Source organism: Nycticebus coucang, chromosome 4 (assembly GCF_027406575.1).
Source record: "Nycticebus coucang isolate mNycCou1 chromosome 4, mNycCou1.pri, whole genome shotgun sequence".
Taxonomy (NCBI): Eukaryota; Metazoa; Chordata; class Mammalia; order Primates; family Lorisidae; genus Nycticebus; species Nycticebus coucang.
The window spans coordinates 42156712-42180521 of record NC_069783.1 but is presented as its reverse complement, the minus strand read 5'-3'; the positions used below and the strand labels follow the sequence as shown (position 1 = coordinate 42180521).

The 23810-nt window shown below is 40.8% G+C and overlaps 1 protein-coding gene, 1 non-coding gene and 1 pseudogene across 2 annotated transcripts in view; 2 read left to right on the top strand and 1 right to left on the bottom strand.

Moving 5' to 3' along the window:
• Nucleotides 1-23810, bottom strand: part of DYNC2LI1 (dynein cytoplasmic 2 light intermediate chain 1) — a 40800-nt gene that overhangs the window by 12577 nt on the left and 4413 nt on the right. The window contains exons 3-8 of the mRNA XM_053588476.1: nt 17752-17786; nt 14600-14669; nt 10928-11016; nt 8669-8855; nt 7698-7766; nt 6118-6195 (exon numbers count right to left, since the gene is read on the bottom strand). Of these exons, the coding sequence (XP_053444451.1) occupies nt 6118-6195; nt 7698-7766; nt 8669-8855; nt 10928-11016; nt 14600-14669; nt 17752-17786 (528 nt within the window). The remainder of the gene's footprint in view (nt 1-6117; nt 6196-7697; nt 7767-8668; nt 8856-10927; nt 11017-14599; nt 14670-17751; nt 17787-23810) is intronic.
• On the top strand, nt 567-5551 carry LOC128583355 (lysosomal membrane ascorbate-dependent ferrireductase CYB561A3-like; annotated as a pseudogene).
• LOC128585063 (U6 spliceosomal RNA) lies at nt 19702-19808 on the top strand. Its single transcript, XR_008379812.1, has one exon. It is a non-coding gene; the product is annotated as a U6 spliceosomal RNA (small nuclear RNA).

Below are 23810 nucleotides of genomic sequence, written 5' to 3'. Positions count from 1 at the left end.
GGCCAAGTGCAGTGGCTCATGCCTGTAATCCTAGCACTCTGGGAGGCCAAAATGGGTGGTTTGCTTGAGGTCAGGAGTTTGACACCAGCCTGAGCCGGAGTGAGGCCCTGTCTCTAAAAATAGCTGGGCACTGTGGCAGGCACCTATAGTCCCAGCTACTTGGGAGGCTGAGGCAAGAGAATCACTTGAACCCAAGAGTTTGAGGTTGCTGTGAACTATGACACCATGGCACTCTACCAAGGGTAACAAAGTGAGGCTATTTCTCAACAAAACAAAACAGAAAAAACAAAATGCAATTGAGTTGGTTAGAAAATAAGAGGTACAAGCAGTCAATGTGGGAGCTGCATATTGGCCCCCAAATACTGATACTCACTAAAATGATTTTTAGACTGCCTTTGGACCCTGAAAAGTAATCTACTGAATATCTTCAGTGGTGATATAAAATTAAAATGAAAGAGGAGGCACTGTTAATAATTAAGCTATGACATCAGGGGAAACCAGGAGATATGGTTACCTGACCAGATAAGATTGTGGAGATACCAAAAGTCATTCAGAGCCCAATCAAAATGACTAAGATGTATGCAAGGGGGCAGGGGGGCGGGAACAAACATGAACTGAAACGAATGTAATTATGAAGGAAAGACATCAATGTTATGATTCCAATGGCAATTTCACATGATAAGCTTCATTTTGAAGTAAGAACAGGCTCTTGGAGAAAGTATTTAAAGGGCATTCATATGAATATATAAGATGTTATACATTTACATAAAAGAAAGCATTGAAATAATTTTAATGCTTCTACAGAGCATTAAGATATAGATTAAATCTGAGCGGCGGCACCACCTGCCTATGAGAACTGGGAGTTCTGCAGACATTAAGTGATTCACTTAAGGTGCTTCAAATATTTAGTAATATTTGAAGCCCAGGCCACCATTCTGTCACCCTACCACTAGGTCTGAAGGATCGCTAGTATACTGCCTGCTCCAGTCATGGGTGGGACCCAAGCTGCCCTGGAAGCTCCTCCACGCCGCCCTGCACCTGATGGCATTTGTCCTCACTGTAGTGGGGCTGGTTGCTGTGTTTTAAGTTTCACAACCACAAAGGTGTTGCCAACCTTTACTCCCTGCACAGCTGGCTGGGCATTACCACTGTCTTCCTTGGCTTTGGTGGTTCTTTGGCTTTGTCATCTTCCTTCTGCCCTGGGCTTCCCTGTGGCTGCGCAGCCTCCTTAAACCCATCCACGTCTTCTTTGGAGCTGCCATCCTCTCTCTGTCCATTGTGGCTGTCATTTCTGGAATTAATGAGAAGCTTGTCTTCAGTTTGAAAAACGTCACCAAGCCGTACTCCAGTCTGCCCAGCCAGGCTGTCTTCGCCAACAGCACTGGGATGCTGGCGGTTGCCTGTGGGCTGCTGGTGCTCTACATCCTGCTGGCTTCCTCTTGGAAGCGCCCAGAGCCAGGGATCCTGAATGATAGACAGCCCGTGCTGCATGATGGGGAATAAAGTGGGGGCTCCCAGGAACGCCTGGGGATGCGGTCTGTACTCCCTCTGAAGCTCTGCTTTACCTGGTGCTCCCAGTTGGTTTTGGCAACAGCCTGTTTTGGCTGTGGGCCCAAACTTCTCCTTGCCTCAGTGGAGGGCCTGCTCTCTCCAGCTACTTGCTGCCTGACTCCTTTTCCTGGTGATTTCAGCGTCTGCACTCCTCCTTGGCATCAACTTCTCAGGTGCTCCATTTACAAAAGATCCTCCTTGTCTTTGCTGCTCCTGCTTGCTGTCTGAGGAAGTCAGGCTGATGTCCCCTTACAGCTCCTAGGGATGTGGTAGGAAATCTAACTGCTCAGAAGATTCAAGTGCAATCCACGATGTGGAAAATGAGGGAGCTGACAGAATCCACTGGCGTGCATTTCAGTAGGCATCACCTGCTCTGCTGACCCTACAGCCCCTCCTGGATGTGATTTACATCATGAAGTGACTGCAGAGGAAAGAATGACAGCAGATGCAGCTTCCACAGAGCAGCTGAGAAGCTGACTCTGAGCCCTTCTGTTTTGTGTTGCTGTGCTGTATGCCTGTGTATGTTGTGACTGTGTGGCTCCACCTCTTCCAGCTCATGCTACAGCTGAGGCCAGGATCCCAGCCTCTTCCTGTGACTTACATGCCTCTCACTATCAGGCAGCCCTCTGATCCCTGGTAACCTGCTCTCCCAAGAACAGATAACCAGTCCTCAGATGTCCCAAAAATAATGAGTGACAGAAGTGGCTGGAGACTTCCTTTACTTCCCATTGCTGGGTCCTAACTGCCCCTCAGCAGGTCTAAATTTGCCTTGTTCATAGAGTGCCTGGCCCTGCCAATCACTCTCTAGATTTCCATGAAACCGGTGCCTAAGTTGTGGTCTACGCCCAGCAGAGCCCTGGGAGCCACTGCCACCCTCAGAGGGGTTCCTTGCTGAGAACCAAAGTGCTTCACCAGCTTCCACAATGGTGGCATACTTGGCTAACGCCAGTCTTCCATGTCATGTGGGAGTGTGAGCTGTTGCTCTACTCCTGAAGACCTGGGGTGGGGCAAAAGGAGCCTAGCTCTTCTCCTGAGTGCTTTGCTGCTGTGGCTTTTCTTGCCTTCTTCAAACAAGCCCTGCATGGTCCCAGGCCATGTACTGCTGTGCTTAGTAGACAAGTGGAAGACCAGGTATGGAGGCTACCTACTTGCTGGCAGGTAGCCATGGGGCCGACTGTCCACTCCAGTCCCACATCACCAGATGTTGGCAGAAGACTAAGACTAACCCTTCTGATTGGTGAAGCCCTCAAAGCCACTGGGATGACTGCCAGGCCTGTGCTCCCATGGCAGCTTCCCCTATATGCAAAGGCATCTCACTGCTTCATGACACTGAATTTTCATTAAACGTTTTTCCAAAAAAAAAAGATATAGATTAATTGAATTTTTAAAATACAATTATTCTGCTTAACTTTATTACATTTTCTTTGTGGGAAGGGAAAAACCTTAATGGCAAATGTATTTTACACAATGTAGGGCTGGGAGAACATCATAAGTTTTCTGGCTGGGCATGGTGGCTCACACCTGTCATCCTAGCTATTTGGGAGATCCAGGCAGGATTCCTTGAGCCCAGTAATTTGAGGCTACAATGATTGGACCATAGGATTCCAACCTGAGTGACAGAGAAAGATACTCCCTTTATAAGGGTGGGGGGGTAGTTTTCTAACTCAACCCCTCCATTTGCTGCAACAATCACCTCTAAAATATCCTCTATAAATAGCTATAGACCTACTTGACCAAATTCAATGCCTGGGAACTCATCTTTCAGCTCATTCTAATTGTAGATAATGGCAATGTTAGAAAATTCTCTTATTTTTTCAGATAATGGTAGTATCAGAAAGTTCTTTCTTATTTTGCTCACAGCAACCTCAAACTCTTGGGCTCAAGTGATGCTCTTGCCTCAGGCTCCCAAGTAGCTGGGACTATAGGCGCCCGCCACAACACCTGGCTGGTTTTTCTATTTTTAGTAGAGACTGGGTCTTGCTCTTGCTCAGGCTTGTCTCAAACTTCTAAGCTCAGGCAATCCATCTGCCTTGGCCCCCCAGAGTGCTAGTATAATAGGCATGAGCCATGCCCGGCTTGCTTATTTTGATTAAACTTTCTCTATTGTTCTTTTTTTTCCTTGACTATAGGAGAGCAAAGAATACATTAAATCTCTTTTCTATGGGTCAGTTCTTCAACTGGTTAAAGAGAGTTATCACATTTCAGATGACATTATACTCATCCCCAAAAATCATAATTTAAAGTGCCCTACCATACTGGTAGCTCTCCTCTGTACCTGTTCCTATTCATCAGTATTTTCCTAGTTTTATTTTTATTGACTTTCTTAGATTATTCAGAATATTTAATCAATATTCTCAGCTGAACTATTAAGGATCAATTACAGTGTTGGAAGAAAAAAACTGCTTGATATCAAGGAATCTTGCAAGGCAGTATCCAACATTCCTCCTTAAATGGAGTAGAGGGTAAGCGGAGATGTAAAACCGAAAGATAAGAGCTTTGATAACATTGGCTATACTCCTTTTGGTTTGGGAAGCTAGAAAAGCCTTTGGTTCCTTTGGTAGTCCTGGAGAACTCCACTAACCCAATCTCTTTCCCTTGAGAGCTGACATGAAGTCCTTCTTAGATCTTTCTCTTGGTCTCTGATTTTCTAATTTAGGATCTTCTGAGGCATGAGTAATTCTAGACCTACTGTGGCCTATGCTGACCTGACTTCATCTATGTTTTCACCTGTAAGAACAGGAATCCTGAATGATCTTCAAGTGTGGCCCATTCCTAGAGAAATACAGGGATTTCCTGTAGCTAACTTTAACCAGAATTAAATGTGTAGCATTACCTAGGGACAAAAACCAGGAACTGCAAGGTTGTTGCCTCTACTTGGATAAGTCATTCACTTTAAATTTTCCGTATCTTTTCAAAATAAGAAAGAAGAATATTTTCCAAAATACTCTGTCAACAAACTTCATATGTAAGCAAATATAGTTCAAACATAGAAGGTGTTTATTTTTAAGAAAACACATAATGAAACACATTTGGAATGTTCTGAAAAGGTTAAGAATTAAAAATACATCTTGTAGATATTACTTTCAGTCATGATATTCTAGCCATGAAGGCAAGGGCTAGAGCAGGGTGTCTCTAGGTCAGACCACCTTGTCTCTAGGTTCATCTGAGTGCTTTGATTTAGAGGGAAAAAAGACACCATTCAATAATCATTCAAATGTGAAAAAGTATTTTTTAAAATAAAAATGCTTTTACAGTTTAGTGCATTAAAGGACATCCAGCAAAATTTGGTCCTCCTATGAAAGATAATGATAAGAGTAATTATAATAAATTAATGTTAATTAAATGATACTTTGTTCCAGGCCCTGTGCTAAATATTTCACATGTATTCCCTCTTTTAATTCTCACAACAGTCCTATGAATAAGGTACTAATTTTATCCATTTCACCCTAGAGGATGTGAGGTTTAAGTGAGAGTAAGTGACTTGCCTAAAATTACCTGTCTAGTAAATAGTTGCCCTGAGATTTGAGCCCAGGAAGCATGACTTCAGGGTTCATGTTTTCAACTTTTTTTTTTTTTTTGAGACAATCTCACTTTTTGTCACCCTTGGTAAAGTGCCATGTGTCATAGCTTACAGCAACCTCAAACTTTTGGGCTCAAGCGATTCTCTTGCCTCAGCCTCCCAAGTAGGTGGGACTACAGCTGCCTGCCACAATGCCTAGCTATTTTTAGAGACAAGGTCTCGCTCTTGTGCAGGCTGGTCTCGAACCTATGAGCTCAGACAATCTACCTGGCTCAGCCTCCCAAGTGCTGGGATTACAGACATGAGCCACTATGCCTGGCCCATATTTTTAACTTCTGTAAAAAATAGTACTTGCCTTATTTTTATTTATTTATTTACTTATTTTATTTTTTTGGAGATAGAGTCTTCCTCTGTCACTCAGACTGGAGTGCAGTGGCCTCATCATAGCTCACTGCAGCCTTGAACTCCTGGGCTCAAGCAATCCTACTGCTTCAGCCTCAAGGGTAGCTGCAACTGAAGGGGAAGCCACCACACCTGGTTAATTTTTCTATTTTTTTGTAGAGATGGGTCTCGCTCTTGCTCAGGTTGGTCTTGAATTCCAGGCCTCAAGTGATCTTCTTGCCTCAGCCTCCCAAAGTGCTAGGATTATAGGTGTGAGTCACCATGCATGGCTTAAATAGCACTTTTAAAAATGAAAACAATAACGACACATTGTGAAAGTTTGGTTGTTTTTCTTTCAAGGGGATATGATTCTAGTTCCTAATGGGAAGCTAACAATAAATATCACCAATTTCTCTCTTTAAGCTTTATTAGGGTTTATGCGTAGAAGCAATTTAGAACTACTGTCACAAAGACAGGGTAGCCCATCCAGCAGTGGACATGCTATGGATGCACTCGCAGATACCCTGGAAGAGGTCTTTGACAAAGGGGAAGGAAAGGACGGGACCATGTACTTTAGCATTATATGCATAGCTATGAATCCAGTGGCTGATTTTTCCAAATTTGGTACTGTCCATGCAAGCCCAAAGGACAGGAAATGTACAAACCATTAATGAGGCTCCATAATAATGTGCAACAAATCGAAGTGTCTTGCATATTACTTTTCTCTTCTCAGAGTCAAAATCCTGTAGAAATATGTTGTTTAAAAGGAAAAAGAAGTAGAGAGAAGTAAATATCTGCAGGAAGATACAAATCATTAAATGTAGAAATAGACTGTTTTTATAAACCCACCCTGATTTCAGGATTTCATTACCTTGATATGTATTTGTTTCTACAGAGAGTTGAACTATAGCTGCAGTCTTCTAGAGCAATAGCTATGAGATCTTTGTTTAAACGCTTAGCTCAATAGAATTTAGAATTTAGAATTTAGATCTAAGCACATATTTTATGCTGTGGAATATCCTAATGATTCTGACAAGCAAAGAAAGAAAAAACGAATTTGATATTTTGTTCAATTTAAAAATCGGGGCTTGGGCGGCGCCTGTGGCTCAAGGAGTAGGGCGCTGGTCCCATATGCCGGAGGTGGCAGGTTCAAACCCAGACTGGAGTGGGTTTTTTTTTGGCTCAAGGAGTAGGGCGCTGGTCCCATATGCCGGAGGTGGCAGGTTCAAACCCAGACTGGAGTGGGTTTTTTTTGTGCCACAAAGCACAAAAATAAATAAATAAATAAATAAATAAATAAAAAAATAAAAACGGGGCTTGGCACCTGTAGCTCAGTGGTTAAGATGCCAGCCATATACTCAGGGACTGGTGAGTTCAACCCTGGCCTGAGCCTGCTAAACAACGATAACAACAACAAAATAGCCCGGTGTTGTGGTGGGTGCCTGTGGTCCCAGCTACTTGGGAGGCTGAGGCAAGAGAATTGCTTGAGCCCAAGAGTTTGTGGTTGCTGTAAGCTGTGACGCCATAGCACTCTACCAAGGGTAATTCAGTGAGACTCTGTCTCAAAAATAATAATAAAGGGTGGCTCCTGTGGCTCAAAGGAGTAGGATGCCAGCCCCATATGCTGGAGGTGGTGGGTTCAAACCCAGCCCTGGCCAAAAATTGCAAAAAAATAAAAAATAAAAATGATAATAATAATAAAATAAAAATTGGGAAATAAGTCTTATTCCTTGGTGATTGAGTTGAAGATTCATTTTCTTTTTTTTTTTTTTGAGACAGAGCCTCAATCTGTCACCTTGGTAGAGTGCCGTGGCATCACAGCTCATAGCAACCTCAAACTCCTGGGCTTAAGTGATTCTCCTCCCTCCGTCTCCCAAGCAGCTGGGACCACAGGTGCCTGCCCAGCTATTTTTTGGTTGCAGCCATCATTGTTGTTTGGCAGGCCTGGGATTCAAACCCGCCAGCTCAGGTGTATGTGGCTGGTGCCTTAGCTGCTTGAGCCACAGGTGTCAAGCCAAGATTCACTTTCTAAATCTTGTGCTTTATCCCTATTTAAACCACTGCATTTATTTTCTTACCTCTATTCTCTGTTTCAACTATATCTTCTTTTCTAAAATCTTTAAGATGTGTGACTCCTTACCCTATCCCTCCCAGAGTCATTTTATTTCATCATTATTTTTGTATCTCCCCCATAAAGTATAACTATGCATACATAATAAAACCAATGAGAAGCAGAAGAACTTACCTGAAAAATATCATATTTACTTCCAATTATAACCAGAGGTATTGGGAATGGGTCAATTAATTCACGATCCTGTTAATAAATATATTTCATGGATTTATTATAATTATTTACTGCTATATGCTCAGCTCCATTTACATCTAAGAATACCACTTTCAATACCTTCTGTTGATGTTGACTTTGCCTGCTTCACATACAATTTGTTCCAATGTTTAACTTTCACTAAGCTGTATGTCCAAAGTATAAGTATAAAACTAGAAACAGCAATTCCCTCAACTACTATGGTATTTATTCCTTACATAACATATTATCTTCCTGAGGTTTTTTTTTTTAATTTTATGTTAACTGTTCGTTGCAATAGCATTTCTACAGCATGGATTTGTTTTGTTCCAATATTGCCTATGTAAAACAGTCTTATAAACCCTGGGCAACATAAAACGCTGTTCCTAGCTTTCTAGATGATAATGTTCATAACTATACTTCAAGATAACTTGTGTTAGCAACTTCATAATTTAATACGTTGTCAGGTAATAAAAGATTGAACATGTGACAGAAGCTAAATGAATTATAAAATACAGAGTGATGATGAAAGCTGTTAAAACTCTACTCTTTGCTTAATTTGTAGCTTCATCTATTCCTTGCCAGGTGACTTTCGTAGAGTCTGGGTTTTTTTATATTCATTTAAAAGAGATTAAAAAATCAATATCAAACTACTACTCTAAAACTCTATTTCTTAGATTGGTGTAATATGCCATAACAATCACAGTAGATGTCTAACAAGAACACATAAGGAATCTTTTTCCTTGTTTTGCTCTTACTGAAGTTTTAGTAAATTGCTGTAATTTTCCGGTGAGCAGGTTCATCTACATCAAATGAATTTTAAGTCATGCATAAAAATCTAAAGAAGTTTGTAATGCTACCATCAACTCTGTATGGGGCTAAGGATTCTAGGAATAATCCTAAGAGCAACTCACTGGATGGTCCTTCTGCATATTACTCCACATCTTCTGTCTCATCTCAGAAGCTGCTTTAGAATTTGTTTTTCCCAGGTTCATTATCATTTTATCTACATGACTCCTAGTGGCTTGCAATAGATTCTCCATGGTGGGCCAAAGGTCATTAGGTTTTGAAAGATCCAAAACAAGAACAATAGAAAATGTCCTAAAGAAATGAAAATATCCTTCAAAAAAGACTCAGAATAATTACTATTTTGAAATCTTAATGAATGGAATTTATCTAAGAATAATAGCACAATAGCCTAAGGGGGTAACAAGGGGGAACATGGCAACATGGCATCATTCTAAGACTCCCCCCCACCTCGGCAAAAAAAACTCCCTCAAAGTTACGCCTTAATTATTTCAAAACTTTTTTTTTTTTTTGACAGATTCTCACTCTTTCACCCTGGGTAGAGTACAATGGTGTCATCATAGCTCACTGCAAGCTCTAACTCCTGGGCTTAAAGCAGTTCTCAGCCTCTCAGAGTGCTAGGACTACAGGTGTGGGCCACTGGGCCTCCAATACTTTTCTTTAGTGATATTTAAGTGTTAGAATGAATAGTGGCACTGAGGTTTTTATCTGAACTAGTTGGGTCCAACAATACGATGCTTAGATCCAAGTTTACTATGTCCTCCAAAGAAGGGAAGCAAAAATAGTAAGAGCAGCAACACAACCACCAAGGAAAATGAAACAGGTTTACAGATGGACCTTGGTAGGGAACTACCTAGTTAATCTTCACAACAACCCTTCCTAGATGTTATAATGTTCATTTATGGCTCAGAAGTCTGAAGGTCAGATTTTTATAACTTGTAAGTTGTGGTACTCATATTTAGATCAAGGTTACATGTTTTTCTGCTGTACTATCCTGCTTCTCTGAAAGCGCACTCCTAACCCCCACATATACCACCACTATCACCACATGCAACTGTACTCTGCTCATGCACGTCAATAGGATTACTGAGCCCAGGAGTTTGAGGTTGCAGTGAGCTATGATCACACCACTACACTTTAGACTACACAACAGAGACCTTGTCTCAAAAAAACCCCCAGGTGGCTTGGCGCCTGTGGCTCAAGCGGCTCAAGCAGCTAAGGTGCCAGCCACATACACCTGAGCTGGCTGGTTGGAATCCAGACCAGGCCCGCCAAACAACAATGATGGCTGCAACCAAAAAATAGCACGGCATTGTGGCAGGTGCCTGTAGTCCCAGCTACTTGGGAGGCTGAGGCAAGAGAATCACTTGAGCCCAGGAATTGGAGGTTGCTGTGAGCTGTGATGTTATGGCACTCTACCCAGGGCAACAGCTTGAGACTCTGTCTCAAAAAAAATAATAAAGGGAGTGGTTGAGAAATTATGGTATACCCATGTACCATGCCATCTTCTCTCCAGGTATTTATTAAGCACTAAAACGAATAGAAAAAAAAATCATGAGACAAAGGCAGCATTACCTGCTTCAAGCTAGTTCTGGAAAAACAACTCTCCTGTCAACAAGAAATAATTTCCCATTCCAAGGAGCTTAATGGCCAGAATGTAACAAATAATTGCCAAGCCCTTTGTTCTTGATCCAGGCGGCAGCAATGGTTTGTGTTAAACTCTGATCAGGATAAGATGAATTTTTTGTTTTTCTTGGCTCTGATCAATTCCCAGAAACACTGTGAGAAATGTCACAATTTTCCACATTATGATCTAGTCAACATGTGGGAGTTATTGTCAGGAAAATGCCACTCAAGGGTTTTGAGGTTTTCCCCTTAGGTTCTATTTCTTTAAGGTCAGCAAATGGAGAGACTCTCTCCCCTCCAACACAGTTTTCCTTTTCATAAACTTTCAACAATACTAATTAACCTTAAATTCAGTGATAGACTTTTAATATCCAGCTGAAGAAAAACCCCAGAGCTGAATTAACTCACACTGAAATGGCTACCAGAAAGAGTTAAGCTTTTCAAATATATTTTTGCCAAATTAATTTATTGTCCAAGTATTATTTGACATATTCTTTTTGTTTGTTTGCAGGCTTACAAAACATGTTATGGGAATGCCAGCTATCTCACTTGGGAACAGGCCAGAATCTTTGTCCTTTTCAAACCTTTCTGAAAGCATTACAATTTAAGCACTTATAAAGGAAGTGGGCAGAAGCTTTCAGCAACATAAAACTTTCTCACCAAATTTCTGACTCACAAAATCCTACTTGTATTCTTCCTGCTGACCCTACCATGTACTTAAAACTCATTCTGGAGCTTACCGTAAGGCATCACTTGTGATGGGTATGCTGATCAAGTCCAATAAAGAAGTTCCTCCACCCAATTCCCAAAAGTGAGCAATATCTTTTGGCTGAAAAAAACAAGTTTTTTTATAATAAAAATTTTTTTTTGAATTTTAAGTACTTCTTATATATCCCTAGCACCCGCCAGTAATAATTATAGATATAAAATATTGTAGTCCTTAATCAACTTGGCAGTCAAAAATTTCTACTTTCTCTCTTATAGCTCAAAATGTACCAAAGAACCTATTCCAAAGAAGAAAGATGAGGCCTTATGGATGTATTGTCTACACGTGTACATAAATGCCCTAATTCTAGTAATACCTTAAGAGAAAACATAAACGGTGCCTCAATTTTTAAAATATCACATGTAGTATACATTCATGCAAATTTTAAATAAAATTAACCAGTTGAACACTTAGGTATTATTTTTTTGAAAACATTTCCAATTTTAGACAGATAAAACAGTTGAATTGGAAAACGTGCTGATTTAGGAAGACAGAGCTAAGGCATGGGGAAAGCAGACGAACAGGCGCAGTCCCGGCTGCGGATTAGGATTACCCGGCAAAGGCACAGCAGATAATGAGTCTGATCCCACGGGGAATGTGACGGGCTACCACAGACAATAACAACTGGAATGTGGAGGAACAAGAGACCTGAACAACTGTTTCTTTTTTTAAAGGACTCTAAAAATATTAATAATAGGGGATTGACAGGGTTAGGCAGCCAAGATGTTCAGAAATCTATTCCATGAGAACTTTCTCAAACTGCTAGCTAATGGCATTTGTGCTTCTGCCCTGAGGTTGATCCTTGTTCAAGCCACCAAAACTGTGCAAGGAACAAAGTGCTTCTATCTAGAATTCTTAGGAGATATCAACTCTGAGAAAGACACGAAGCTTTTATTTATTTTTATTTTTATTATTCTGTGGAGACAGAGTCTCACTGTACCCACCTCAGGTAGAGTGCCGTGGCGTCACACAGCTCACAGCAACCTCTAACTCTTGGGCTTACACGATTCTCTTGCCTCAGCCTCCCGAGTAGCTGGGACTACAGGCGCCCGCCACAACGCCCAGCTATTTTTTTGTTGCAGTATGGCCGGGGCTGGGTTTGAACCCGCCACCCTCGGCATATGGGGCCGACGCCCTACTCACTGAGCCACAGGCGCCGCCCCGACATGAAGCTTTTAAAATGAGTATGAAAACACCCTATTTGATAGTACAAAGTTTAGAGGGAAAAATAGGTGAATCAGAATCATCTGGGTCTTTTTTTTTTTTTTCTGTAGAGACAGAGTCTCACTTTATGGCCCTTGGTAGAGTGCCGTGGCATCACACAGCTCACAGCAACCTCCAGCTCCTGGGCTTAAGTAATTCTCTTGCCTCAGCCTCCCGAGTAGCTGGGACTACAGGTGCCCACCACAGCACCCGGCTATTTTTTTTTTTTTTTGTTGCAGTTTGGCCGGGGCTGGGTTTGAACCCGCCACCCTCGGCATATGGGGCCTGCGCCCTACTCACTGAGCCACAGGCGCCGCCCCGACATGAAGCTTTTAAAATGAGTCTGAAAACACCCTATTTGATAGTACAAAGTTTAGAGGGAAAAATAGGTGAATCAGAATCATCTGGGTCTTTATATATTTGCTACATGAACCTGGAAGAAGAGACAGGTTGCTGTTAAGGCAAATTTTTAATGAATATATAATTATTTTGCATTTTAATTGAATTCTCATAATCTTTATAATTGTTTTGCTGTTGATATCGAATCATTAGTGTTATAGGAAAAATAATTTTTCATGTTTCCCTCAATTTACAATTTGATGAAGGGAAGATTTTTTTTTTTTTGCCTTCATTGTACTATATAGTTTATTTAAACCAAATTATGATAATACAGAGAAGAGACTGAGGTGGCAGCTGCCCAGAATCTCTGTGGATTACAGACGCAAAGTAGCTGGAGACGAACCCTTAGACCCACACTTCAGTTATAGACAGACAAATCAGCAGCATGAATACAGAGAACATAAGACAAAAGACATTTCACAGCTTTTTTCTTTGTGTTTCCATTTTAAACATATGTATGTTCCAACTTTACACTTTAAATTACTACTCCACATATTTTGTGACAATGGTTTAAGGATATAATGGTCACATCCCTGGATATAAGCAAACTTTGATCTGCAACGTGGAATGTCTCAGTGGGATGTCAAACAAACCTTTAACACATAACATACAAAAAAGATCCTTAAAAATCAGATTAATACAATGTTCTTCATGTTGTATAAGAAGGAAGAAAGGAAGATTTTAAAGCTCTATTCAATAGCTAAACTGAAGAAAGCTGCTCATAGTTACCAATGAAAAGTATAATTATATTTCTAGGATTATCAGTCATGTCAAAATTCATGTGAGTCATCAAAATGAAGTTCTCCTGCATCTCAAAATATTTTTTTTCTTTTCATTTTAATTTCATAGTTTTAATAACCAACTTTCATTGGCAAATCCAGGAAGCAACAACAGGCAGATTCAACTCTTTATACATTGTCTAATGACCAAACATTTGAACTAGATCAATGCATAAAAATTTGTCTTTATCATGGAAATAGCAGGAATTTGTCTTTGTCATGGAAATATGTTCTAGGTTGTTCTTCTATAGACCAAACTTTATTTAAGAAATTACCTCTTTTCAGGCGGCGCCTGTGGCTCAGTCGGTAAGGTGCCGGCCCCATATACCAAGGGTGGCGGGTTCAAACCCGGCCCCGGCCAAACTGCAACCAAAAAATAGCTGGGCATTGTGGTGGACGCCTGTAGTCCCGGCTACTCGGGAGGCTGAGGCAAGAGAATCGCGTAAGCCCAGGAGTTGAAGGTTGCTGTGAGCTGTGTGAGGCCACAGCACTCTACCGAGGGCCATAAAGTGAAACTCTGTCTCTACAAAAAAAAAAAAAAAAAATTACCTCTTTTCATGTAAGAACTCCAAAAAGCTTCTATTTAGAAATTCCTCCCCCTGCTTATATACACTATAAACTCTCCCCTTATCCTGAATAGTTTATAACCTTCCTCTGAAGAGACACCAAAATGAGTGAAAATAGGCTTATCAAGTAAGACCTGTGGTCTCAGTACTGCCAATGTCAAGATGTACTTGAAAATGCTAATAATTTAGATATTAAACAGTATATTTTCATAAATAGTCCACAGATAAAGTCCAGTGGAATATTTTTTAAATAATATTTTTAAAATGTGAATATATTTTAAAATATTTTTTAAAATTTTAAGGAAAGACAGTACCTTATAACATTATTCTCAAAAACCGTACGATAAAGTTTAAAAGGAATCTTTTTTTTTTTTGCAGTTTTTCGCTGGGGCCGGGTTTGAACCCACCACCTCTGGTATATGGATGGGGCAGGAGCCCTACTCCTTTGAGCCACTTAAAAAGGAATCTTATTCCTGCATTTTAAGATATAACAAATAAGAAGGCTAAAATATCTTTCACAGTCTGGGTTGGCTTCATTATCTGCTGAATTGCGTTCGAAGTTCAACAGTACACAGCTATGAAGTGCACAACTGGATATGTTTATTGATGACAGGTAAGATGGAAAAGGTTAAACAAAGTCAGCATCATTACTTCCCCGTCTCAGGCATAGCAACATCACTTGCTTAGAGAGACACTTACTGTGTTATGTCCTTTTGCTCTTCTGCCATATGTATATTCCAGAGCTAAGGTTGGTTTTGGTGGCTCATCTCTATACAACAAAGGCAGATAGTACACACATATTACCATTGTGGGTAGTATTGGTTTCTTATGCTATCATCTTACCTGAATCATTTTTTCTTTTACCTTGTATGATAGCACTGAGGTAAAATGATAAAAATGATATGCCCTCAAAAAACTATTTTAGTGGATTTTAGTGGCAGCTGCAGAGGTAAATAATGGTACTTGCAAATGCAGTACCCCCTCTAAAGGCAATGTGAGAGTAAGGGGAGAAGGCAGTAGGGATGGCGGTGCTGACAGCCCCGCTGAGGCCCAAGCTCCCTATATCCAGGCCACGTCAGAAGCACCGACATCGGGTTGATGCTCAGCCTTGACCCAGGGAGCTGGGAACCTAATGACTGTCAGTTTATTTAATGGGGATATCAATGCAAGATTTTAACGCAGTTCTCTATCTTAAATTACACTCAAGCATGGGCATCCTTGAGCTAATCAGAGTTGCAAACAAATAAACTGCATCAACAAGTTTTTTTATATCAACAAATGATTACTGTGGATAGTTCTTCAAAGTAATAATTTTGTTGGTGAAAGGAATTACGCAAAACCAAGATTCTATTAATTGTCTTCTTTAATAGTATTTTTCAAATGAATGATGTTTCTTTTTTTTTTTTGCAGTTTTTGGCCAGAGCTGGGTTTGAACCCACCACCTCCAGCATATGGGGCCAACGCCCTACTCCTTTGAGCCGCAGGCACCGCCTGAATGATGTTTCTTTAATGTGACCATTAGACCAAATTCCATCTCTTGTTATGTTTTTGGAGAAGTTAAATAAGAAATATGCATTAGAATGAAGGGACCAGAGAAATATCTTCCAAAATTGATTGAAGATTTTCATTATTAACTTACTGCAACATCTACCAATAATAATCGAAATCTGCAGCTGATGGTATGCTTCTACAGTACAGAAAGTTAGAAATTATATAAAACTATAGAAATAGTGAAATGTAGAGTTAGAAGACCAACATGTGCTTCAAAAATGCACCCTTGAGCAACTTAAGGGTTATAATTAAGATTCAAGTAATCATTGATTAGGTAGAATAAAAATAATTTAGATTGCCATGGCAGTCTTCTTCATGAAGTCTTTCCCCAGGCCAATATCTTCCAGTGTTTTTCCTATGCTTTCTTGGAGGATTTTTATTGTTTCATGCCTTAAGTTTAAGTCCTTTATCCATCTTGAATCAATTTTTGTGAGTGGGGAAAGGTGTGGGTCCAGTTTCAGTCTTTTACATGTAGACATCCAGTTCTCCCAACACCATTTATTGAATAGGGAGTCTTTCCCCCAAGGTATGTTCTTGTTAGGTTTATCAAAGATTAGGTGGTTGTAAGATGTTAGTTTCATTTCTTGGTTTTCCATTGGATTCCAAGTGTCTATGTCTCTGTTTTTGTGCCAGTACCATGCTGTCTTGAGCACTATGGCTTCATGAAGAAGACTGCCATGGCAATTGCAACAACAACAAAAATAAACAAATGGGACTTCATTAAACTGAAAAGCTTCTGTACAGCTAAGGAGACAATAACCAAAGCAAAGAGACAACCTACACAATGGGAAAGGATATTTGCATATTTTCAATCAGACAAAAGCTTGATAACTAGGATCTATAGAGAACTCAAATTAATCCACATGAAAAAAGCCAACAATCCCTTATATCAATGGGCAAGAGACATGAATAGAACTTTCTCTAAAGACGACAGACGAATGGCTAACAAACACATGAAAAAATGTTCATCATCTCTATATATTAGAGAAATACAAATCAAAACAACCCTGAGATATCATCTAACCCCAGTGAGAATGGCCCACATCACAAAATCTCAAAACTGCAGATGCTGGCGTGGATGTGGAGAGAAGGGAACACTTTTACACTGCTGGTGGGACTGCAAACTAGTACAACCTTTCTGGAAGGAAGTATGGAGAATCCTCAAAGCACTCAAGCTAGACCTCCCATTTGATCCTGCAATCCCATTACTGGGCATCTACCCAGAAGGAAAGAAATCCTTTTATCATAAGGACACTTGTACTAGACTGTTTATTGCAGCTCAATTTACAGTCGCCAAAATGTGGAAACAGCCTAAATGCCCACCAACCCAGGAATGGATTAACAAGCTGTGGTATATGTATACCATGGAATACTATTCAGCCATTAAAAAAAATGGAGACTTTACATCCTTCGTATTAACCTGGATGGACGTGGAAGATATTATTCTTAGTAAAGCATCACAAGAATGGAGAAGCATGAATCCTATGTACTCAATTTTGATATGAGGACAATTAATGACAATTATGGTTATGGGGGGGGAAACAGAAAGAGGGAAGGAGGGAGGTGGGTGGGGCCTTGGTGTGTGTCACACTTTATGGGGGCAAGACATGATTGCAAGAGGGACTTTACCTAACAATTGCAATCAGTGTAACCTGGCTTATTGTACCCTCAATGAATCCCCAACAATAAAAAAAAAAAAAAAATAAATAAATAAATAAATAAAATAATAATTTAGATACCAGAGTAGCATATCCAAAAAGAAGCTAAATACTGGGCGGCGCCTGTGGCTCAGCGGGTAGGGCGCCGGCCCCATATGCCGAGGGTGGCAGGTTCAAACCCAGCCCCAGCCAAACTAAAACAAAAAAATAGCCGGGCGTTGTGGCGGGCGCCTGTAGTCCCAGCTACTCAGGAGGCTGAGGCAAGAGAATCGCCTAAGCCCAAGGATTTGGAGGTTGCTGTGAGCTGTGTGATGCCACAGCACTCTACAGAGGGCGATAAGGTGAGACTCTGTCTTTACAAAAAAAAAAAAGAAGCTAAATACTTCTGCAGGCTGGGTAATTATGTAACATTTCTCCCTCAAATAAAGAAAGTCTGGTATTAATCCCACAGATAATTTTTTGGCTTATTGTTAGTTTTATCTTTAAGGGAGTTCCTATACATTATACTATGGATGCACTAAGAATTAAATATTTTGTTTGGGTCTCAACATTGTTCTAGCTCCCTATGTCTTTTAGAATCTAACTTGCCCTATACAATTAGAATAGGCATAAATGTAGCCTAAAGGTTAACATAATACTTACCTGTCAAGACACCTTAGGATAATGGTAGTCTTTCCCTGGAAATTCAAAAAGAATGAATACTGTTAATGTCATCCATATGTAATTTTATTATTGTTCATAATTGTGGTCCAAAATAGATTTTTAATCATTTGAATGATAAATTACCTGGAAACTAAAAACTGGAAACTTTTAGACTTGTTCTTAAGTTTGATAAGTGGAAAAAGTTAACTGTCAACTTTCTATCACAGTGTAACTACACTGCTATTATTATAATTATAAAGTCCCACAGATGACAAATAGTAGCAAATCATATCTCACTTTAGTGGTCAACTTGGCAGCTGTCTTAAATTTTTTTCTACTCATCAATGCTAATTACTGGTTAAGATGATGATTAGTGTCTTCTAAAATGTTTTAATTCCAATTGTCAAAGTGGAAATAAAAAAGATAACATACAAATAAAGGACATATTGCAAATATATTCAAAGTAAGCAATTCAGATACTGGGTTAGAATGTTTTGTTTTAATTCTATAGGATAAACTTATTCCAAACTTCTTAGGAGTCAGGATCTGGCCACATCTCTGCCGTTAATCATGAAACTTAACTTCACATCTCAGCCAGGGACTAGTTCAGTGGTTTAAATCATGGTTTTTATCTTGTTTTGTTTTAAATAGTAAAATCTTTTCTTCTCTTTTTGTTCTTTTTTCAATAATTGACCCTCTTACAAGAAAATAGACAAAAGAGGAACAGCAGGGAAAGCTCCACTGGAGGAGGCAACCTTGGGCTCCAAGGAAAATATTTTGGAAAACTTTGGATTGTCAAAAATACAGTGCGTTTTACTATATAGTTTATTTTTTTAACTAAAAAACCTATAGTTTTTATCACAAAAGATGATAAATTACTCCAGATTATATCTGAAATATAAAATTAAATGACTATTTTGCAATGAGATAAATAATTGGAACAGTATAAAAATGTATATTATTGAAGGATGTTTATTGGCCAGTATATATCAAACTGAAAAACCAGAAACAGCCTAAATGGGGGGTTGGCTAAATTAATTATGGTAATCCATATAATGGAAGAAAATATGCAGCTGTTAGGAATGAAAATATAGGGTATACTTACTGACATGGTAAGACATTCACAATGGATTAGCATGACCCTGTTTTCAACTAAAAAATAGCTTTTCCTGTTCCTTGAGGTCTATGTACATATACATGTATATACACAGAGAAGGTCAAACACACAAATCCAGAGGAACATCACTATATTAAGTGATTGTTTCTAGCTGATGGATTTCCAAGTAATTTTCTTTCTTTCTTTCTTTTTTTGCAGTTTTGGCTGGCCCGGGCTCAAACCCACCACCCCCAGTATATGGGGCCGGCACCCTACTCCTTGAGTCACAGGCGCCGCCCCAGGTAATTTTTCTTTTAAGAAAATCAGGACTTTCGGGCGGCGCCTGTGGCTCAGTGAGTAGGGCGCAGGCCCCATATACCGAGGGTGGCTGGTTCAAACCCAGCCCTGGCCAAACTGCAACAAAAAAATAGCTGGGCGTTGTGGTGGGCGCCTGTAGTCCCAGCTGCTCGGGAGGCTGAGGCAAGAGAATCACATAAGCCCAAGAGCTGGAGGTTGCTGTGAGCCGTGTGACGCCATGGCACTCTACCAAGGGCAGTAAAGTGAGACTCTGTCTCTACAAAAAAAAAAAAAGAAAATCAGGACTTTCTAATTTTCTTACTCTGATTAGGTATCATACATAGTATATTATAAAATTTTAAATAAATAAGGACTATATTACCTAAAAAGTAATGTACTCTATGTACAAGAAAACAAAGAATTAAATTACTGTATTTTAGAAATAAAAAGGCGGGCGGCAGCTATGGCTCAGTCGGCAAGGCGCCGGCCCCATATACGAGGGTGGTGGGTTCAAACCTGGCCCTGGCTGAACTGCAACAAAAAAATAGCCGAGTGTTGTGCTCGCTTCGGCAGCACATATACTAAAATTGGAACGATACAGAGAAGATTAGCATGGCCCCTGCGCAAGGATGACACGCAAATTCGTGAAGCGTTCCATATTATTTAATAAAATAAAAAAAAAAAAAAATAGCCGGGTGTTGTGGCGGGCGCCTGTAGTCCCAGGTACTTGGGAGGCTGAGGCAAGAGAATCGCTTTAGCCCAGGAGTTGGAGGTTGCTGTGAACTGTGTGATGCCATGGCAGTCTACCAAGGGCCATAAAGTGAAACTCTGTCTCTACCAAAAAAACAAAAATTGTCTAGAAATGAAAGGGCTTTTAGATAATATCTAGCCAATTTCCTCAAATTCTCATGGTATACTAGTATTGATTTAAATAATTTCAATAATTTCATGTAAATATATAGTACTATAACTACAGTAACAATTCCAAATCAATATAAACTCAAATCTGGGAGTTGAAATCAAGTTTTAGATTATCACTAAAAAGAAGAATCCAGATTTTTAGTAAAAATTCACTAGCCAACTCTGGTCCCCCAAGAACGTGTCCACAGTCTCCTGGGTTTCCTAATTCAAGAAACACTGACCTAACAATACAAGTTCATTTAGAGATCATCAAAATGAAACTCATCTGCCTTTCCATTACTGCAAGGACACCCCAAGTCCAGTCTTCTTCTCTGACCTATATCCCTGGAACTCTCAATTCCATAATCTTTAACGCATCCCTTCACCTAGCCCAATAATCTTTCTGTTCTCCCCTTACTCTGACTCTAGCTCCATGACTGGGAAACTTCCCAATATCTCAACCTTTTCAGAACATTCTCTCCATCTGCTGTCCTTAACTAAAATATGGCTGTTCCTGGACCATTTGTTTAACAAGGCTATTTATTCTCACCTATATGTACTTCCGGGTCCTCCTTGCTTCCCAGTGCCACTTGCAAAAGACTACTTCACTTCCCTGCTCTTGTAAAAACCTCAGAGGGTTATAACCAGTCTATTAGCATGGTGGTTGTCACCTCTTTTGGCCCACAATCTCCCTTTCCTTCTCAGCTACTGTCATCAGCCTTGTTAACTTCACATCATGTGGGCACATGGGCAACCCACCCAACATCCTGACCTCTCAGTGCATTTGGCTCCTCACAGATGCCTGTTCCCTTTCTACTTCTGCCACACATTACTTCCAAGGCTACATCTTGAATCATTTCACCACTGGACACTAACCACTTCCAAAGTCATACACGCAAACTATACATTCTCTAATTGCTTCTTCAGGAAGTCCCATAGTAATAATTCTAGCTCACTAATCCTCCCCGGCCACAGCACTGCAGTAGTTTTTCTTCCTCCATCAGCCCTCTCCTACCTTTACTTCTCTCCTTTCCCATCTTAGATATCATCCACCCCACAAAAATCAACCCCAGGTAAATCACCTTCTTCCTCCATGCAAGTGAGTGATGATGGGGAAAAATTATACATATTGGGAATATCAGTTATCCCCTTCATCCCCATCATCAAAACATCAAGCAACATTGACTGGCAATCCTATTACACTTGTCTAACAAATTCTCTGTCCCATTTGTTTTTGCTTGTTTACCTTTGAGACAGAGTCTCACTTTGTCACCCTCAGTAGAGTGCCATGGCATCACAGCTCACAGCAACTCTTGGACTCAAGCAATTCTCTTGCCTCAGCCTTCCCAGTAGCTGGGACTACAGGCACCTGCCACAGCGCCCAGCTATTTTTAGAGATGAGGTCTTGCTCTGGCTCAGGCTGGTCTCAAACTCCTGAGCTCAAGCAATCCACCTGCCTCGGCCTCCTCAGTAATCCCAGATTGCTGGGATTACAGGCATGAGCCACAGCACCTGGCCTCTCTCGCCCATTTGTTGCAACAGTTGTTTCATACATTTTTCTTGATCCTCTCCTTGGATGGATATTCACTTATCTTATTCACTTGAATTAGTTATCTTTCCTTATTTCTTTCCCTTTGAGCTTTAATCATTATCCTTCTAAGGAGGCTTTCCTACTCTCCCAATCTCTTGGGCTCAGTTAAGTGCCCTGTTTCCACCATGGCAAGTGTCTTATGATATTGTCATTGCTGGTGTACCAGTGCCCAAGTTCCTTCACAGTTGAGAATGCGACTTTCATTCTTGTTTCCACAGCATATGACAGGATGCTTGGCACATAAAATTTATTCAATGAATGTCTACTGAATGGAAAGCTGGAAGAAGAGAGAGGAGGCAGCAAGGCCATGTTGGTTTTTTTAAAGGGTGATAGCTACTAGCTGAACAATAAAAGCATTCATTGTGTGTCTTTATTGTTCAAAATAAATTAATGTTCCATAGAAGCAGAATTAGATACATTTCTTTTTTTTTAAAGAGACAAGAGTCTTATTTTATCACCCTCAGTAGAGTACCATAGTATCACAGATCACAGCTACCTCCAACTCCTGGACTTAGGCAATTCTCCTGCCTCAGCCTCCCGAGTAGCTGGGACTACAGGCACCCGCCACAACGCCCGGCTATTTTTTTGTTGCAGTTTGGCTGGGGCGGGGCTTGAACCTGCCACCCTTGGTATATGGGGCTGGTGCCCTACCCACCAAGCCACAGGCACCACCCAGAACTAGATACATTTTAAAGAACAATACCTTCAAAATTTCTAGATAGGACCAGCACGGTGGCTCACGCCTGTAATCCTAGCACTCTGGGAGGCAGAGGTGGGTGGATTGCCTGAGCTCACAGGTTCAAGAATAGACCAGGCTGAGCCAGAGCAAGATCCTGTCTCTAAAAAATAGCTGGGCATGGGCAGCGCCTGTGGCTCAGCGGGTAGGGCGCCGGTCCCATGTGCCGGAGGTGACGGGTTCAAACCCAGCCCCGGCCAAAAAAAAAAAAACAAACCCACAAAAAAAAAAAAAAATAGCTGGGCATTGTGGTGGGCACCTGTAGTCACAGTTACTCCAGAGGCTGAGGCAAGAGGATTCAGGCTGAAGAGTTTAAAGTTGCTGGGAGCTAGATGCCACGGCACTCTACTGAGGATGACAAAAAAAAAAAAAAAAAAAAGGAAAAGAAAAAAGAAAGTTCTAGATATCTTAAGGAAGTTTCCAAATCCTCAAAACCCCAATTAGTCTTAATTTACATTAGTGAAAACACACAAAAAGCTTGTATATGCCACATATTGCTATCAAGAAAAAGGGGTGGTTGCACAAACAACCAACACAACAAAACAAAACTAAAAGGCTGGGCGGCGCCTGTGGCTTAGTGAGTAGGGCGCCAGCCCCATATGCCGAGGGTGGCGGGTTCAAACCCAGCCCCGACCAAACTGCAACCAAAAAATAGCCGGGCGTTGTGGCGGGCGCCTGTAGTCCCATCTGCTCTGGAGGCTGAGGCAAGAGAATCGCGTAAGCCCAAGAGTTAAGAGGTTGCTGTGAGCCGGGTGACGCCACGGCACTCTACCCAAGGGCGGTACAGTGAGACTCTGTCTCTACAAAAAAAAAACAAAAACTAAAAGGCTGTAGCAACTACAAAGAAATCAAGAACAGCCCCAGAGAGTAAGTACCCTGTTTCCCCGAAAATAAGACATCCTCCGAAAATAAGACCTACTTACAGGAAAGATAAGACATCCCCTGAAAATAAGACCTAGCGCATCTTTGGCAGCACACCTTAAAATAAGATACTGTCTTATTTTTGGGTTAACAGGGTAGTAAAAAATGCTAGCAGGGGCATTTGTGTGTGAGAATTTGTATGCTGATGTCAGTAATCAGTACCACTGGTATAAGCCATTCTGCATAATATTTTTATAGAATATATCTTGTAATAAAAATTTATTTGTATCGGGCGGCGCCTGTGGCTCAGTGAGTAGGGCGCCGGCCCCATATGCTGAGGGTGGCGGGTTCAAACCCGGCCCCGGCCAAACTGCAACCAAAAAATAGCCGGGCGTTGTGGCGGGCGCCTGTAGTCCCAGCTGCTCGGGAGGCTGAGGCAAGAGAATCGCATAAGCCCAAGAGATAGAGGTTGCTGTGAGCTGTGTGACGCCACGGCACTCTACCCGAGGGCGGTACAGTGAGACTCTGTCTCTACAAAAAAAAAAAAAAAAAAAAAAAAAAAAGATATTTGCACCAGA